At 39.2% G+C, this 18,787-nt stretch overlaps 1 protein-coding gene across 3 annotated transcripts in view; it reads left to right on the top strand.

Moving 5' to 3' along the window:
* The window catches only part of GREB1 (growth regulating estrogen receptor binding 1), a 52,039-nt gene extending 37,390 nt beyond the window's left edge, over positions 1-14,649 (top strand). For 2 of the 3 annotated variants that reach the window (XM_031043938.2, XM_031043937.2), the window contains exons 23-32: positions 1,001-1,159; positions 1,701-1,843; positions 2,599-2,760; positions 4,390-4,594; positions 5,378-5,552; positions 6,491-6,709; positions 7,544-7,679; positions 8,233-8,433; positions 10,039-10,177; positions 12,910-13,073. In XM_031043938.2, coding sequence (XP_030899798.2) covers positions 1,001-1,159; positions 1,701-1,843; positions 2,599-2,760; positions 4,390-4,594; positions 5,378-5,552; positions 6,491-6,709; positions 7,544-7,679; positions 8,233-8,433; positions 10,039-10,177; positions 12,910-13,073 — 1,703 coding nt within the window. Of the gene's footprint in view, positions 1-1,000; positions 1,160-1,700; positions 1,844-2,598; positions 2,761-4,389; positions 4,595-5,377; positions 5,553-6,490; positions 6,710-7,543; positions 7,680-8,232; positions 8,434-10,038; positions 10,178-12,909 lie in introns of all 3 variants that reach the window. The other variant, XM_005143306.3, reaches the window with a different exon arrangement.
* Positions 14,650-18,787: the final 4,138 nt, after the last annotated feature.

Here is an 18,787-nt window from a genome sequence, read left to right as displayed (position 1 = left end):
CAAGAAGTCTTCCTTCTCACTGAGATGTGCTTGAAAGAGGCAGCAGTTCCCCCAGGTTTATGGAAAAACCTGTGGAAAAGGTGGCTTGTCTGCTAGGGGAAGGAGTTTGTGCAATCAGACCTTCATGCTTTAGGCAAGATTTCAGAGGTAACTCACAGTCAGGGCATAAGGTAATTCCAACATCTGACTAATTCCACCTGAGTTTCATATTTACTTTGGGTACCTAAAGACAAGGTCTCACCTGTTGCAAATTTAGTCTATACTCCTAGGTATGGAGTTATCGCTTTTTACAGCAGTTAACAGCTGACCCCTATTGGACTCCTCACTACAGTCCATTTCACTCTTGTCAGATCTTTCATCCTCTTGACAAAGGTAGAACAGTATTTTGTGAGGATTTGTGTATGTCTGGGTTTTTGTGCCAGTTAACCTGTTTCAGAAAATGACATGTTTTCACTGCACATCATACCAATACAATTTACTATTTTTCCTCTTACCCTAGGGCAAATTATCCCTGTTTATTCTGGTCTTATCACTAGAAAGAGGATCTGACTTTAACTCTGCACTGTACTTACTACTGTAATAGTTCTGAAGCTTTAAAAGAGCTTCCGTTCCTCAGTGAGAATAGCTTATCTTTCCTCAACTGAGTGTTGAAAAAATGCGGTGGTCAGTTGAAAGACCCCAAATACCTGTATGCAGGTAGATCAGCCTTACCAGACCCTTGACATTGTTTTCATCATCATCCCACCAGCTGCTCCAGTTAGATTACGGAGGTCTTAAACTGATAACAAAGGTTTAAAAGCCAGAATTGCATTGAGGTACAAGGTACATTTACTCAAAGGTGCACCTCTTAATGCATAATAATATTGCTTCTTCAGAATAATGGAAGAAAAAAATATGTAAGAATAGTAGGCATAGCAAACCCACATATAGCAATATAAAGAGCTTTAAAAGTGGTAATTCTTGTAATTGCATAAATTCTCATTTTTCAATAATACTGTAGATATAAAAGAAGAATCTGATCCATACTACCATCAGCCTGGAGACCTGTGGCCAGATTTGGAGACATTTAAGAAGATGCCTTTTGACTACACTATCCATGACCCAAAATATGAAGATGCAAGTCTGATTTGTTCAAAGCTGCAGATTATAAACAGTGAAGGTTAGAATTTGAAAAATCTAGATTAGTGAACATATATTTGTTTTTAATGTGAGAATCCTGTTAAACTTTAAACAGCAAAATTATCAGAAATGCACCTTGCATTTGAAATGTGAATATTCACTAAAGAGTAACATCACTAAATTTTCCAAGCTGATTTCATATAATCTACTGTGATGTCCATCACAGGATGGTAAATATCTGTCCTAAGACTCTTTTTTTACTATTTATTAATTTTGTAAGCATTAATAGCAGCAGCAACAATAATAATTTTAATAATCTCACTTTGCTTACACCTCAGCCTTATGTGAAGTCTGTACAGAATTATCATAATCATGAACTTGCTGATACTTCACTGTCATCCTATTTGCTGTACAAAACAATTTATAAAGCCTACTATGATCAGAATTAATTTATAATTTGTTTTGCATGCGTTTAATCCTGCCACTGTTCCTATAAGCTAATTACAGTGACACATAGTTTGTCATAAGGGAATTCTGGCCTCGAATATGTGTTACATTTAAGTTTTTTCTTTTCTTAATAGACAGATCAATGAGCAGGAGACAGGAGGATATGTATACACGCCGTCAAACAACCAGGATGAGATTGTCCAAGTATGCAGCGTATAACACCTATCATCACTGTGAACAGTGTCATCAGTATATGGGTTTCAATCCCACGTACCAGGTAAAGATTTCCATATATTACTCTGCAGATCAGAAACTGAGGCAGACACAGCCCAAGCACAGTTTTGTGTACATTCACTGTATTTTTTGGCATAGAAGTTTTATGTATATGTTAAAACCAGATGAGTTACAGATCTTGTTTGGGTTTTACCTGCCTTGACCAGACTGCAGGTTTGGGGACATCAGAGGTCTGATGCTTGCCTCATTTACACTAGCTTATTCAGTACTGTAATCTGCATTCTACATGTATACTACCAGTTAAAACTAGTCGACCAGTAAACTTTTCCCACTGGGGCTTGCCTACATTTTCACCTGAGTAAACTGGAAAAGATTCTACTTGCAGGAGTAGTCCAGCATAGACTAGTCTATATGTGGCATATAGGCTATTGTTATTTGTAGTAGTATTTCAGTTTCCTGCCTACTAGAATGTGAGGAAGAAGGTATTAGCAATGCAAATACTGGGATTTATGTGCCAGTATATCTGAAGCCAAGTGTGACCTGTATGTTATTGGTTCCATCTCCAAGACAAAGCTGAAACAATGGTTTCAAAAGAGGGAACAGTTTAATTTATTTTTTTGTTTAGTGCTTAGGGGGTCTAGGGGGCATCGTTTAGCACCTAGGGAATTATGAGGTAAAGTCTAATGCAACACAGTGATTGTGGTCTGTTTGGTAATGTTATAAATGTGTATTAACTACAGTGAGACCTTGCAGTTTGACTCTAACCATTGGAATTGTCCCATATTTTCTCATTCTCAGCTTTATGAGTCCACTCTGCATGCATTTGCCTTTTCCTATTCTATGCTGGGAGAAGAGATTCAGCTGCATTTTATCATTCCAAAGTCAAAGGAGCACCATTTTGTCTTTAGCCAACCAGGAAGACAGTTGGAAAGCATGAGGCTACCGCTAGTCACAGATAAGGTAGATGGATAATTACATTTGTTGATCGATGTTGAAACTTAACATGAGCCAGCATTGTGTGCTTGCAGCCCAGAAAGCCAGCTGTGTCCTGGGCTGCATCAAAAGAAACGTGACCAGCAGGTCAAAGGAGGTGATCCTGCCCCTCTGCTCTGCTCTCATGAGACCTCACTTGGAGTATTGTGTGCGGTTCTGGTGTCCTCAACATAAAAAGGACATGGAACTGTTGGAACAAGTCCAGAGGAGGGCCATGAGGGTGATCAGGGTCTGGAGCACCTCCCATATGAAGACAGGCTGAGAAAGTTGGGGCTGTTCAGCCTGGAGAAGAGAAGGCTGCATGGAGACCTCATAGCAGCCTTCCAGTATCTGAAAGGGAGCTATAGGGAAGCTGGTGAGGGACTTTTCATTAGGGACTGTAGTGACAGGACAAGGGGTAACGGGTTAAAACTTAAACAGGGGAAGTTTAGATTGGATATAAGGAAGAAATTCTTTACCGTGAGGGTGGTGAGGCACTGGAATGGGTTGCCCAAGGAAGTTGTGAATGCTCACAACTGGCGGTGGTCAAGGCCAGGTTGGATCGAGCCTTGGGTGCCATGGTTTAGTGTGAGATGCCCCTGCCCATGGCAAGGGGTTGGAACTAGATGATCTTGAGGTCCTTTCCAACCCCAACTATTCTATGATTTGTTTATAGCCACACATAGGAGAGAGGTGCCACCAATTTTAAAATTTGCTAAATTGGGAGTCTTCACACTTCTGCTCCTGCTGGCAAGAGAAAATGAAGATGTCTTCATTCTAAGCTTGTATTTTCTCCCAGAAAAGGAGTCATGAAGCAAAACTGTCAAGCCAACAATAAGCTCTTTCTTGTACTCATTATCAAGGTTGATCCTTTAGTATAAACACTCTTATCTGCAGCAAAAGGTCCTTGATTATGGGTTTAAGATGTTAAAGTTCAGCAATGAGCCTCAGAGACACTGTTTGTCATACAGTTACTAAGAGGAAGCAATATTTTAGAGTAGTGGAAGGCAGTGGATTATCCTTTTTCATTCTGCACAAACACTCAGTTGTTTTCACATAAGAATAAAGCTTTCAAAGAATCTGTCATGGCTTAAAAACAGCCCAAAGAGTCATGTCACACTTGTAGAAAACACTTTGTAAGATCATCTATCTGACAGGCTATGCAAACTGAAGTTGGTATTCACAGTGACTCCTAATATCCATGTCTAAGATGAGGTTCTGCTTTGCTCAGGCCACGCTGCTTGGAATATTGAAGCAATTTGGGGAACAGTAGTGAGCGGTAGCACTTCTATCTAAAAGAAAATAAGCTGTTTCCAGTAAAAAATAACTGATCAATACTACCCTCCAGTTCAGGCTTTTATGTGCCATTCAAGTTTGAAATGGGAGAGCCCAGGCAGCAGCACAGCAGCAACTGTTCAACGTGCAGGTGAAACCTGCTCTTCCTCACCTGGTAACTTGTGTTTGGCTACACAGTCAGAACTGTGCACTGAGTCCATGTGGATTCTTTTCCTGCTTTCTGTGTTGGTGAACCTGATTTATTCTCCTGCAGAATGTGTTTCTCCTTGGTTAAACATCCTCCAGCTTAACACAGAAGCTCACACCTCTTTCTATTTACAGAGTGAAGATTATATAAAAAGCCCCACTTTTACTCCCACCACTGGTCGTCATGAACATGGACTTTTCAATTTATATCATGCAATGGATGGAGCCAGTCATTTGCATGTTTTAGTTGTCAAGGAATATGAAATGGCCATATATAAGAAGTATTGGCCCAACCACATCATGCTTGTTCTTCCAAGCATTTTCAACAGTGCAGGAGTAGGTAAGTGTAGAAAATGTGGACGCTCACCTTGTAGCATGTCTAATATCTAGATTCTTTCTGAAGACCGTATGTCACAGTTGAAGATGCAGTTCACTTAATCCAAGTCACCTAAAATGAGCTAGATGAATTGCACCCTAGAAACACTCTGCCCAGTTGATTTTAGAGGGAGCTGAGGGTGTTAGCTTACATAGAGTTACCTACTCTGTTTCCCTGTGGAAATGATTTATGTGTTATTTGCATGGGGAGTGATGCTCTGATTAAGCACATCTCTTTGATAGGTTCTGCTAAATATAATATCTGTGAAATATTCAGCACCTTGCTTTTGCTGCTGGAACATCTTATATACAACAGTAGTGACAAAAAATTCAAAGTAGATCATATAGGGAAATGGTTCCATGTTACTCAGCTGCTCAGTCAACATCTCCAGATGTTTGCAATAAGATATGCTAGTGGAGCCCAATATCTGTCAGGTTAAATTAATCTGAATGGAATAAAAAAGATTTCAAGATTAAAGGTTTCTTAGCACCTAATCTAAACTGATTAGACACTAGGAAATCCTTACCACAGAAGTCAAGTTTCTTTTTGTGTGCTTTCCAGTGGTATCCTCTAAGTCACTTGCTTGGCAAATGTCAAAGTTGGCTCTGGGGAGTGCTAGGGTGTTAAAATCTTCAAAGCAATTCATACCTTAGTCTGCAGAAATACTCACTTCAAACGGCTTCTGAGTTAAAAGCAAACAATTACTGCCCCTGCTTTTAAGATGATGGATTAATTCCTTGGTTTCAGGTGCTGCACACTTCCTGATAAAAGAGTTGTCTTACCATAACTTGGAGCTTGAACGAAATCGGCAGGAGGAGCTGGGGATAAAACCCCAGGACATTTGGCCTTTCATTGTCATTTCAGATGATTCGTGTGTTATGTGGAATGCAGTAGAAGTTGATTGTTCAGGAGACAGGAAAAGGTAAATAGAGTAACATACGCTTTTTCAGCTGGTCTCTTTTAACCTTTCACTGCATATCAGTTTTGAAATTACTTTTGATATATTACAACTTTTACCCTGTACAAGCAGAGAATAATATTTGTTTAATGAGAAAAGTATTTTCCCTACATATCTGCCATTGCATAGCACATAGCACTGTTTTTTCATTCCTGTTCCCTCAGGATGTAAGGGCACTGCAGCCTTTGCTGTATAGCTTGACCCTGGTTTGAACTGGAGCTAGTTGGAATGCAGATTTCAGACTCTGTTAACAAAGCCTTATACACTGGCCAAGCGTGGGTGTTCAGGTGTATGTTTTTAACAGGATTTCTCTAAGGGAGCTAAAAGACATTTCTTTGCAAATTCTGCAACTGCTCTGGCCCTTTTGTCAGTCCCAGTCTTTATGGCTCCTTTATTAGCTCCCCAAATCCCCAAACAAGTATTTTTGTTTTCATTACTTTAGGACACTGTTTGTACTAGATATTTTTACCTATTCCCAGAATGGTGCTGTGCAGGATTTACAGCAAACCTTCAAAGAGAACTTACCTCAGTGAAAACTGAGATTTATGGACTCTAGGGTGGGCTAGGAGGATCTTATATTTTGCACTTAAGTCATGGCACAAAGTCAGCAACCCTCCCAGAGTCATTTGGAACATTACCCAGGTAACTTTAAAAGTTTACATACCTGAGTGAATATTTTGAAAGATCCAGACTTAGTTTCAGATTTTTTCATACCAGTCCCCACCACATAACCACTAGTTAATTTTTTTTATTAGGTAGACAATTGCAGTAAAGACAGCACTGAAGTTATCTGCCTGGTACTCATAACTAGTTTAAACTGTTAAGAATTGGTCTTCAGCTGAATGAGATTCTGAATGTTCTCTATATACTTCAAAATTAACACATTTTCATAATTATTTTAGCGAATATATGTGGACTGAAAGGAATGTTTCTTTGAAGCATATTCTGCAACATATTGAAGCAACTCCCAATGTCACTCACTATGCCTTAATTGGGATGAGGAAATGGTCCAGTAAAACAAACACTGCTGAGATCAAGGAACCATTCTCCTGCTGCCATGTGCATGATTTCATTATGTTGAATGTTGATCTGACACAGAATGTACAGTACAATCAGAACAGGTAAGTGAATCAATAGCATCTTTCAGTAGAGATAATGAACCGAATAAAGGAAGCTTTACAAAAGCCCTTGATGGTTTGGAAGTGCAGGGAAGCAATTCTGTTTTCATTATTCTGTGGAATAAACAGAAGACCCACATTTCTATCATCACCAATCTGACACTTTAAAAGAGCACTTTAAACTTGCTCCCATGCATCTCCTAGTATAGAACTATCCTCATAGGATGTCTGTGTTATTTTATGAAGCATTATGAAGGGCCAATGAAGAGAACAACAAAAGCAAAATGATATGAGTCCAGGCAGCAATGTTAAAATGTCAGGAATGCCAGATCAAACCACCCATTTCCTGCCTGTGTCTTCATACCATTCGTGGCTTGCCATAATCCTCTGTGTGGGTGCTCTTGAGCCTGACGTATTGTATGGCAGTCCAAACTTGGGCTGGCGAGAAGAAAAGTACATTTTAAAACACAGAGGCACTGACTGTCAGGGATACCAAAAATCCATGTAAATATTGCTAAGATCAAAGCCAAGATTTTAAACCCCTGCAATTAAATGCCATGTTTCTCTCTGCTGTTGGCTGTTGCAGTAATTGCTCAGCTCTCTTAAATACAAGTCCTGGATGTTAATCAAATGGTTCTGCACATCATCCCACTTGCTTTGTAATAATTGTTATTACAAAGCTGAAGCTTTTTTTCCTGACTGATAGGCGCTGGTGGAGGGTCAGTATGTTTGACACCTGTCCTTTCTACTGTGCTGATAAAAGATCCTGAGTGCTTGCATTTGTTCGTGTGTGATCAGACGCATCTCTCTGAGCTGCTGTGATTTTATTCTCTCCAGATTTACATGTGACGATGTTGACTTCAACTTGCGCGTCCACAGTGCTGGCCTCCTCATCTGTCGATTCAATCACTTCAGTGTCATGAAAAAGCAAATTGCAGTAGGAGGACAGAGATCGTTCCACATTAAGTCAAAGGTGGGAACTGAGACCTCTGTTTCATAGTTGTTGAAATTCCCTTTTTGCTTTCTTTTTTTTGTACCTTGTAACCAGCAGACCTGACATATTTTGGTGCATCATCAGTTGTCATTAATGGGGTATGTCTGCCACTTGGTTTTGTGTTTTTTTACTTATTTCTGAAATCCACAATATTCTCGGCATAAATGCACCCTTCCATAATAATTTTCCTTTAAAACCTTCGAAAACACTTAAAATGTCTCTTTATGAGCCACATAACCATTCACTGTGAGTTTTTTATCAGTGGCTATTGAATTTCTCATCTTCATGTGCCTTCATGTGTAGGAGTACTCTGAGTTTGAAGAAACCTCCAAAGATTCTATAAATGCAAATATAATTCTGTGAAACTCTGAAGTTTTTTTTGGTTATCAGGTATTTTTGACTGAAGGATTGTCCTTCTTATGTAAATCTTAGATTTGTAGGGTAGAGATATATTTTATACAACCCAAAATTCAGATAAGTGCAACTTGATTGATCAGGATTGATCTGTACTAGAAATATTTTTTCCTCATAGGTATCTGACACTCCAGTTTCAGTCTCCCCTGCTCAGTACATTTGTGCTCCTGACAGCAAGCATACCTTCTTGGCAGCACCTGCTCAATTGCTCCTTGAAAAATACCTCCAGTATCACAGCCATCGTTTCTTCCCTCTCTCACTGAAGAATTATAGCCATCCAGTGCTATCTGTGGACTGTTACCTTAACTTAGGACCACAGGTACTGAAGAAAATAATCTTTAAGTGGTTCTAGAAATGTTTAGGCTATGTTTTGGATGAGTTGTTGATGCATTCCTTAGTGAAAGTTGCACAGCCTTTGATAAATCAGGTATTACATCTCTATGATGTTAAAATCAATTTCTTAGTCCCATAGAGATACTATTAGAGTCTTCAAACAAAGTACATAGAGAACTATAGCAGAGTTGTCCTAAATACTGATATAGTCTGTGAATTATATTAAATTCTGAATTAACACAGAGCACATTTTTCAGGAGTATTTTCTCACTCTACTATAATTCGACCATTCCTACAACAAATTTATTCTGCAAGAGTGCTTTATAAATACTAGCTTGCCCTTAGAAAGCACTTCAAAACACAAATGTTTGAGTTCACTTTTGATTTTTAGCTGAGGCAGAGGAGTAAATATCAAGAAGGGTCAGAATGGGATAAATTGACATTATATGTTGCCTCTATCCACGAGTTTGGATCTAAAGCCAAGGTCATTCTTAAACTCAAATGTAGGTCAAATAGAAATGTGATACCAAGATGGTAGTATTCAGGAGAGAGACATTGTTTTTACCTTTTCACCTGCCTTAAATACTAAGTGAAATTCAGTCTTGCTGGATTTGCTAAACTTACCAAAACAGCTGTATAACAACATTCCCATATATGCTGCTCCTAGAACATTTTTAGCTATTTCTCTTAATTTCCTTTCTGGCTGAGCTCTTACGGGTCTATGCTTTCACATATTTGAAACAATAAACTCTGTGGGAAGGCGTTATACTGTTACTGTCTTTACCTTTCAGCTGAAACCCATTCAGCACATGAAGTGATTTTAATTTGGTTCTGGAATTGTTACCTGAGCTGGAAAGTGGTACAATAGGATTGAAGGAATATGGGTAAATACAGGCATCCTGGGCCAGAGTATCAGTCCTCCCCTGGACCATGCTGATTTATGCCAGAGGAAGGTCTGCCACAACTAAGTAGTTGGAAACAAAGCCTTGTGTGGAAGGTTTCTTAATTAAAATTTATGAATCCTGAAAGAGTGCTACAAATATTCCTGGTTCCTAATGGATTTAGGAAGTAACCATAAAAACAAATTAGACAAGAAAAAAGCTCTTCCATTTATATATGCACAATTCTACTGACTAGAGTAATCCTGTCATAATGTAAATTAAATCAGGCATTTCTAAAGGGTCCTTCTTGTGTCCAACTGCACTGTTTTTACTCATGGATAGATAAACTGTGATGGACAGATCATAACATTATGGCTGTGGGGAGCCACTGTTACTACAACTTTCAAACCTTACTATATCTAAACCTCTTGATAATCTTTCAAGGTCCCTTCCAACCCTTGGGATTCTGTGATTCTGTGATAATAACAGTAACAAATAATAATGGCTAATGCATATTTATAAATAGTGTTCTTAGGTAGACTTTTAGTAAGTAGAGGGATGTTTAGGAAGGAACTACAAAGGTCGCAATATCTGGAGTTGGAAAGCGAGTCTGAATTTGAATAGGTGCAAATACTGAAAGCTTGACATCAAACCTTAGCTTTATATAGAACCTTGAAAAATGTTAATGTTTTTTCCCTTCTTCTGATCAGATTGCAGTTTGCTATGTGAGTTCTCGGCCTCACTCTCTGAATATCAGTTCCTCTGGTTTGATATTCAGTGGTCTCCTGCTATACCTCTGTGACTCCTTTGTCGTAGCTAGCTTTTTGAAGAAGTTCCATTTTCTCAAAGGTAAGCTGTGATAATTTTATTACAGGAAATTATATAATCTAGTCTCTGGGAACCTGGGGAAAAAAGCATTTCATACAAAAATATACATGCATGCATATGTACATGCAAGTATTCATATTTGTCTTATGTGGCCCACCCATCTTCAATACTTCATTGTGCTGTCTCTGTGCTGTAGTAAACTGGTATATACTGAACAGTGTCATAAGTTCTGCAAATTTCTAAGTAGGGAGGAATGTGGGGTCTGTATCATTATGCTTTGTGTATATGCATAACTCCTTAGTTTATGTTTGAAAACTTAGTATTTAAGATTTATGCATGACGCATTTGTCTGTTGTGTCTTTCAGATTTTCTAATTTGCAATAGATGATGGACAAGCCTACATCAAAATCTATTTACTATCCCTGAAAATAAAAGCTGTCTCATTTAAAATTCATTTCTAATAACCAGCTTCTCCATATAGTCATTATGATGTTGGATAGCAGTGGAGACAAATAACTTCCATTGTATCCCAGGCAGTCACATTTCAAGCTTCTTTTCAATTGTTCTACTTAGGCATTTAGCGCTCTGGGGATTTCTTTCACTCACAGCTATAATTGTCATCAGAAGAAAAACACTTTGGCAAATGCCTTCTTGAAATAGGCAGAGTTGTTATGAACTGCTGTGTTCTTTGTAGCAGTTAATACTGTTTCATATAGGTAGGTGTAGCAAAGTGCAAATCAGGGTGTGCAGTGCTTTTACCTGCACATGCTACTGAAGCCCGTGTCTATGTGCATTCTGGAGCAGTGTCCACATTTTAATCTTCCTGTAGTTTCTCTAACAAGGCTATGTTGTGGTTTAAACCCAGTCACCCATAAATCAGCCATGCAGTCTCTCTCTCATTCCCCCCCCCTTTTCTTGCCCCCACTCCCAGAGAGATGGGAAGGAGAATTGAAAGAATGTAACTCCCACGGGTTGTTATAAAAACAGTCCAGTAACTAAGTTATAACACAAATCACTACTGCTACCACCAATAATAATAATGATATGGAAATAACAGGGGAAAAGAATACAATACCACCCGCCGACCGATAATACCCAGCCCGACCGAGCACCAACCAATACCTAGTCCAACCCTGCAGTGAACTAGCCCTTCCCAGTAACTACCAGTTACATCCTGGGCATGATGTGCTGTGGTATGGAATACCTCTTTGGCTAGTTTGGGTTAGGTGTCCTGTCTCTGCTTCCTCCTGGCTTCCCCTCCTGCCTGGCAGAGCATGAGGCTTAGAAAATCCTTGGTCAGGCTAAACATTTGATCAACAACTAAAAACATCAGTGTTATCAGCACTGTTCCCAGGCCGAAAGTCAAAACCACAGCACTGCACCAGCTACTAAGAAGGAGAAAAAATGACTGCTACCGCTGAACCCAGGACAGGCTATCAGAGTAACTGCAAATGAAAGCAGTGCTGCTTTTGTACTGCATTTTTTGAGTGACCAGAGGCTATCAATCAGTTTAATTTTGCATGTACCAGGCAGCATTAACTGTCTGTAGCACAAAGTGTATTTGATTTGGGATTTCTCCATCTCCCTTAGCAGTCTACTTGATTTTCTAACCCTGCCCATGAAGATTAAACACCCCATGACTGTCTGTCTTGTTTCTTTTTATTATAGTCTCAGCTTTTTTTTCTTTAATTATCTTGGGCATTTCCACTTACCTCACTACCTCTCATTCAGATTATTGAATGCTGGCAAGATAATTATTTCCTCTTAACTGAGCACTTTTCTCAGAAGCCAGGAAGTGATGCATGTAAATTAAACTGACAGTTGATATTGTTTACCAAAATATGATATATCTTATTTTGGCATTCTGGACTTGCCTGTGTCCGTACACATACAGACCATATTCTTTTTTTTTTTTTGTCAGCACATAAGCATACCAATCCGAAAAGTGACACAGTTTGTGATTAGTTTTAAGGACATGTGTAGATCATTTCTGGTCAGCAAAGCACAAAAAGCTGAATCAGCCACCACAGTTACTGACTGTGTGTTTTGCTGAATGGGGGTTTCACTCAACAAGGCAACGATTAGTAGGTCTAGAACAGTAACAAATGTAGGGCTTCACCTTGTTTTCTGCCACCTCCCATCACCACCTACTTAGACCTGACAGATTTACCCTTCTTTACCTTAAAGAGCAGGGAATGTATTTATAGTTTTGTTTAACTTGAATACTAGATATATTGCAAGTTACACAAGAAGATCTTGGTAAATAGGCAGCTGAACATAGCTCTCCTCTGTCCTACACAGAATGGTTTAGGTTGGAAGGGACCTTAAAGCTCCTCAAGTTCCAACCTCTCTGCCATGGGCAGGGACACCTTACACTAGACCAGGTTGCTTAAAGTCCTGTCCAATCTGGCCTTGAACACTTCTATGGATGGGGCAGCCACAGCTTCCCTGGCAACCTGTTCCAGTGCCTCACCACCCACACAGTGAAAAATGTTTTCCTAATGTCTAATCTAAACTTCCCCTGTCTCAGTTTAAAGCCATTCCCCTTTGTACTATCACCCTACAGGCCCTTGTAAATAAGACCCTCTCCAGATTTCTTATAGGTGCTCTTTAGTGTCTTCACTTATCCCAAGCTTGTTTGCAATTCCTATTGTGAAAGTGGTGGAGTTCTACATGCTAAGGGGTGGAGGGAGCTGGGTGATCTGAGAACAAAGGGGGTACTCACATGGTTTCCTTTTTAACTGTTTACTTAGGTGCCACTTTGTGTGTAATTTGTCAAGATCGCAATTCTCTTCGCCAGACTGTTGTCCGGCTAGAGCTGGAAGATGAATGGCAGTTCCGACTGCGGGATGAATTCCAGACTGCCAATGCAAAAGAGGACAGACCACTTTTCTTCCTGACTGGACGACATATTTAATTGAAAAGAGACACATTTCCTGAATGATACAAGAGACTAATTGCCACCATCTCATGAAACAACTTTCAAGAGGCTCTGCTTTCTGGACCGAAACAGGACTGGTTTCCATTGTCCATTAGAATGATATCTAATTAGACAATATATGCTCGTATTTCCAAACACTGAAGTGACTTTTCTAATTTAATTTTCTGATGAAAGTCACTTCTAACTCCTGGGAGAGATGCAGAAACTTACTACTCTGCACGGTGGAAATAATTTTGGATCAGAAGAGAGATCAATGAGTGCACTTCTTTTATGACAGGAAAGACCATGTGCAAATTCATATGTAAAAGCTTTAGAAAACTTTTTGTATATTCCAGAAATAGGTAATGTAAATTTAGGAACAGATTTTGTTTTACAAGTCTTATTTATCTAACAGTTGGCACAAGGCAACAGGAATTGTTACAGTTTTTTAGTATACTGCTACTGAGCAGTAGCCAAGTAGGCTTTTTATATGAAGATTTGTAAAGTATATTTCTTTAATAGTGGGAACTCAGTTGGAGCCTTAATTTTTTGGAACAGGTGCCACACTGAATTGAGTCCACACAGGACTCTGGGGATAGAAGCATAATTATACACCTGGTTTTATTAGCATAAGGAAGAGAGTCAAGAAAGTAGATTTTTAAATGGAATCTGAACTTTTAAACCTGAAGCTGAAATTACCTTGAGTAACTGAAGAGATCAAATAGTGAGACTGACCTGCAAGTGACTTATTACATCTAGAACAGTGTTTTTTTTTTCTGGTTTCTGATTAAATTCTTGTACTGGCTGAGACTTCAAATTGGGCACAGTGTACTCAAGACAATGTATGAGACTGTTCTGAAACACTCCTAATACACTTTACGGGGATATTTTATTGCCAAGGTGCTTCAAAAGAGAGAGAAATTAGAGACTACATTTCTGATTAATTCAAGTGAAAATCTGATAACATGTTATAGAACGGCACCAGGCATCAGACTATTTTGTACACTCTAAATGTGAAGTCAGTGATCACAGTTTTTGTCTAGGCTTTTGGAAACACTGTCTGAGCTGCAATATTCCTGTTTGTCTTTATAAAATCAGTGTTAACTTTAAATCAGTTCAGGTGCAGGAAGGATGAGTGTAGATGTTGTCAGAAGACATTGAATATTTAGGCAGTCTTTTCTTGCTGGATATACCAGTAGGAGGATCATTGATTTGATATCAATGCCATTAGGTGGCTGAGTCCATTACAGTACTGGCATTGAAAAGCAGACATCAGTATGACTGTGCCAGAGAGCTAATTTAGGTTCATGTATAGGGAAAAGGTAAGTTCTGTAAGTCTGAGAGACTTAGATCTCTATTTACAAGGTAACTGCTAGAAATCAGTGTGTTTCTATATCTCATTGTCCTTGTTTCCACAGAGTGAGAATTCAGTTCAAGTTTTGGGAAGGTGACAATTGTCCTATGTAAATAGTATTATCTGTTTTCACCAGTTGATTAGTTAATTTAAACTTTTTTAAAGAATTGTGACATTTAAGCCTAATCCATCCTTTATAAATAAAGTTCGTGCTGCATGGACATCTGTCTTGGTGATGTGCAGGACTATCAAGGACACTTTGGGGAGAGGGAGGGAAACAGGAATGGTGTTGGCTGAAAGGAGTTAATATAATTAAGGAATGCTTTGAACTGATCAAGAGAAAATACAGTGCTGTTTAATGACCTGAAGCATAATGCATCCTCAAAGGTGTAAGATTTTCTATGGTAACTCAGAACTAAAGATGGTGGATTGAAATCTTTCCTGTAACCAAATACCAGAACAACTTATAACAAGTATCTGCTAACTTCTGTGTTTTAGAATTGAAATTTGCTCTGCTAGTATTTAGACATCCATTTTCTCCAAGAAACTGAAAAAAGTCCTAAAGTATATAATAAATAAAAATAATTCACATTTTTTCTTAACATTCTCCTTTGCCACAGAAGCCTTCAAAACTTTGACAAAGTGCAGGTGCTAGTTGGCTGGAACCATCATACTCCTGAGTGTTGTTTCACTGCTAAACTTTTGCTCCATAAGGTACCTACATACTGTATCCTGTCTACATACACATGTCTATCATGTGTGCAAGGGCAACTGTTCTCTGTCATGGAGTATATACATAATCATTCATATATGATGAAACTTGCTTGCATTGTCTGATGGAGCACATCCTATTATAAGAGGAGATACGCACTTAGTGTGTGACTAAAATGCAGTTACTTACAAACTGTTTGGGTGGGACTGGCATCCTGTGCTACAACTTTTTTGTGCTGTAGTTGTTTATCCTAGATGCATGCGTAGAGCTGGGAGCCCAGGTCCCAGCTCCACCCTCCTCTTGTCTTGCTGCTTGTGGGAGGCTTCCAGTCCCAGTGACCTTTGTGAGAAAATGGCCCAAGCCCATCATGTATGCAGATGGTCTAAATATTTCCTTGCTGACTTTGGATGTGGTAAGAAAATAGAGCTCTCCATCATGGGGATTGACGTCAAAATGTAGTAGCAAACCAAGTAAAAGGCATTTCCTGCATTCTTTTACAGACTTCTTACAGCTTATACCTCCTTCTCTAATGCCTTCTGTGCTTGCTGATTTAGCCATCCACTATTACCACCCACAGATAGTAGTTAGCATGCTATGTATTCTGTGCCAGAGAGGGGAGTATTTTGTGATTCAGCTTCTGCAAAAGACAGTATCCAAATATAGAGAAGGTTAGTGGGAAGGTGACATTATTTTCCTTCTTACCATTCTCTCTGCACTATCAAAGCACTCTTCAGAAACACTTAAGCACTAATATCTGGTATCTAATCATCTGGGCTTTACAGAGGATTTGAACAGTGGAGGATGTAAAGGATTTCCTCCTTCCCTACCAAGTGCCTCCCACTGTGGTGACAAGGAATGTACATATCTCGGCTTCCACTCTGGATCTAAAAGAAGCTGCTAAATATTGCTTTGGAGGGGGCTGCTTTTTAAAGGCTGTATCTGTGACACTGTGGTGAAATGTGTCATGCACACAAAAGGAAAGAGGTACAAGTAACAGACAAACAACCCAAAGGAATCATAGAATCATTTGGGTTGAAAGGGACCTACAAAGGTCATCTTGTCCAGCCCCCCTGCAATAAGCAGGGATATCAAGTAGCCTAGGTTGCTCAAAGTCCCATCTATGCTGGCCTTGAGCACTGCCAGGGATGGGGCATCCACCACCTTCCTGGACAACCTCATTACAAAAAATTTCTTCTTCATGTCCAATCTGAATCCCCCTTCTTTTAGTTTAAAAACATTATGCATTGTCTTGTTGCAACAGGCCTGGTAAAAAGTCTCCCCCATCTGTCTTATAGGCCCTTTTAAGTACCAAAAGGCTGCAAATAGGGTCAGGGAAGAGGTTTAGGGTTAGGGTGACACAGCTCTGGGAATTCTGAATTGATAGTCCAGTTGCTGGCACTGTTCATTGCTGACATATGGAAGTGATGGGGATGTTTGATTTAATGGTGAGACTCCTGCTCAATGAGAAAAAATTGTTTGGAATCAACTGTCATGATTTTACAACAGGTTTTGTAAAGGTGCTTCATATGTAAATAAGGTTTTGAGTAAAATCCTCAAGAAAATGGAAATGCTTGATTTAGAGTTAAATAGTAATGCAAACAGAAGGAAAATTCTTCACACATGTTACATGATCAATGTGTTGATTATGCACTTAAACTCTGAACATGCTAAGGAGTATTCTGGCACTGTGTGCTATAGTGCTATAGAAAATGCTGAGTGGCACTGTTAACAGCAACTTCACAATTTTCTTTATACTTAGAGACAACAGGATTGATTGGAAGGTGAGGTTTTACTTGCTACTAGCTATACGGGACCAGTAACAGCTTAGAGAACAGTCATGGGCTCACAGGGTATTGCAGTATGGCTTAATTCTGCATCCAATGATACCTATGCAGAATGTGCTTTTGCAAACACACAGAACCTGCTTTTTGGTGATGATGTGACAGTTTTCTATTGCAACTTAAATTATTTTTGTAAATACTGTTGGCTTATCAGCCATAAATCTCACAGGTCTGTTCCAGACAAGAACGCACCTGCTTTGGGACAGGTTGGCAGCACCTGGTACCAGTCTGAAATCCGCCCCCCAGCTCATGTTGGGCTGGATATGCAGCATCTTCAATCTTACCTCTACAGGAGAAGCAAAACGGGAGGGTTACAACTCAGCAGCTGCAAGGTAAATTTTATTCTTAATATAGTCTTGCTTCAGGTACCAAGGTGCTATAAATTCATATGGGTGTTTATGAGACAAAAGCCTTTACAAAAAAAAATAGAGAAGGGCACTTCCACACATTTTGCCCATGGCAACTGAAGTAATGTGTAAATGCTGGAGCAAGTTAGACTATTTCAGGTGAGCGATGCAGTCCCAGTGCAGTGGAGTTGTGATTGTACTTTAAAATACCTTAAATTAATCTCTAAGTTGAATAATTATTCCATTAAAAATAAGATTACATAACCTTATCAGCTCAGCAAAATAAAGTTCACATGGAGGTTACCGTGAGCTAATATTACTATATTTAAATATTCTGCAATGATTACAAATGTGGTTTTTTTTTTCTCCTCTGTCATGATATAGCACTTATGAACACTGTTTATAAAAAGAAGTTGGCTCCTGTTTACCCTGTGTCATTGTGCAGTGAAATCATTAGGCACTGTTTAAAACTGACATCAAGATTTCTGTTTACACTGCATAGTGACCACATGAAACTCTTTGATATAGGATTTCGCAGAGGCCACGAGCTAAGCAGGAGTCCAAAGTCTGTTGTGAAGGTTATGTGAACCATGAATCTGAGAATGTCTTCTGTGAATTTTGTGTCAGTCCCTGTGTTCCACATGTGTCTTTAATTGAAAACACCAATGGAGGAAGTAGCAGCTTGTAAAACTGTGAAGTCCTGAGTATTGGGAAAACAGAAGGGATGAGGGAAAAGCAGCTGCTGGGATCACTGGGGAGCACTAGGAAGGAGGTGAAGAGACAGAGGGAGGCCTGGCTGTGTGGCATGGCAACAGAAGAGGTGGGAAGGGAAGCAGGCAGTGGGAATGGCAACCCCAGGTAAAGGTTGTGAACCACTGTCCTAATTTATGAAAATTACGGAGAAAGTTCTTTTTACATCCTGTTACTCTATTTCTGGATATCTTGATCAGAAGTGTTTGGTGATGGTCATCCTTGGACACAGGATACCAGACTATGAGGTGCATTGATCTAGGAACAACTGTCGTTGTTCATATATGTTCCACAGAAGAAATGCTCATAATTTTTAGTGCTTCCTGGTGAAAGTTCCTGAAGCTGGATGGTGCAGAATATGTCAAAGGCTTCAGAAATAGTGTGCTGGGAAAGATGCACAGCCACTTCTTGAAAAATTTAATAAATAAACATAACACAACATAACACAATGATATAAACGGTATTTCTGATAGACTGTGGTAATTCCCCATCACAGTTTGAAAGTAAATTTAACAGAAGAAATGGGTGGGACAGTGGAAAATTACTCCAACAAACAGTGTTTCCTATCTTTTAAGTTCAGTGAATAGACCTTTCAGCAGAAGCAAGAATGCCACTGGAATTCATTTGGTGTGGCATTTCCCTGTTTAGCTGAAATGAGAAGAATTGTATTTAATTTCCTTCCTCAAAATTGTTCCAGAAAGAAAATG

This window comes from Melopsittacus undulatus, chromosome 3 (assembly GCF_012275295.1).
Source record: "Melopsittacus undulatus isolate bMelUnd1 chromosome 3, bMelUnd1.mat.Z, whole genome shotgun sequence".
Lineage (NCBI taxonomy): Eukaryota > Metazoa > Chordata > Aves > Psittaciformes > Psittaculidae > Melopsittacus > Melopsittacus undulatus.
Note: the sequence above shows the minus strand (reverse complement) of the source record. Positions and strands in the feature narration are given on the sequence as shown.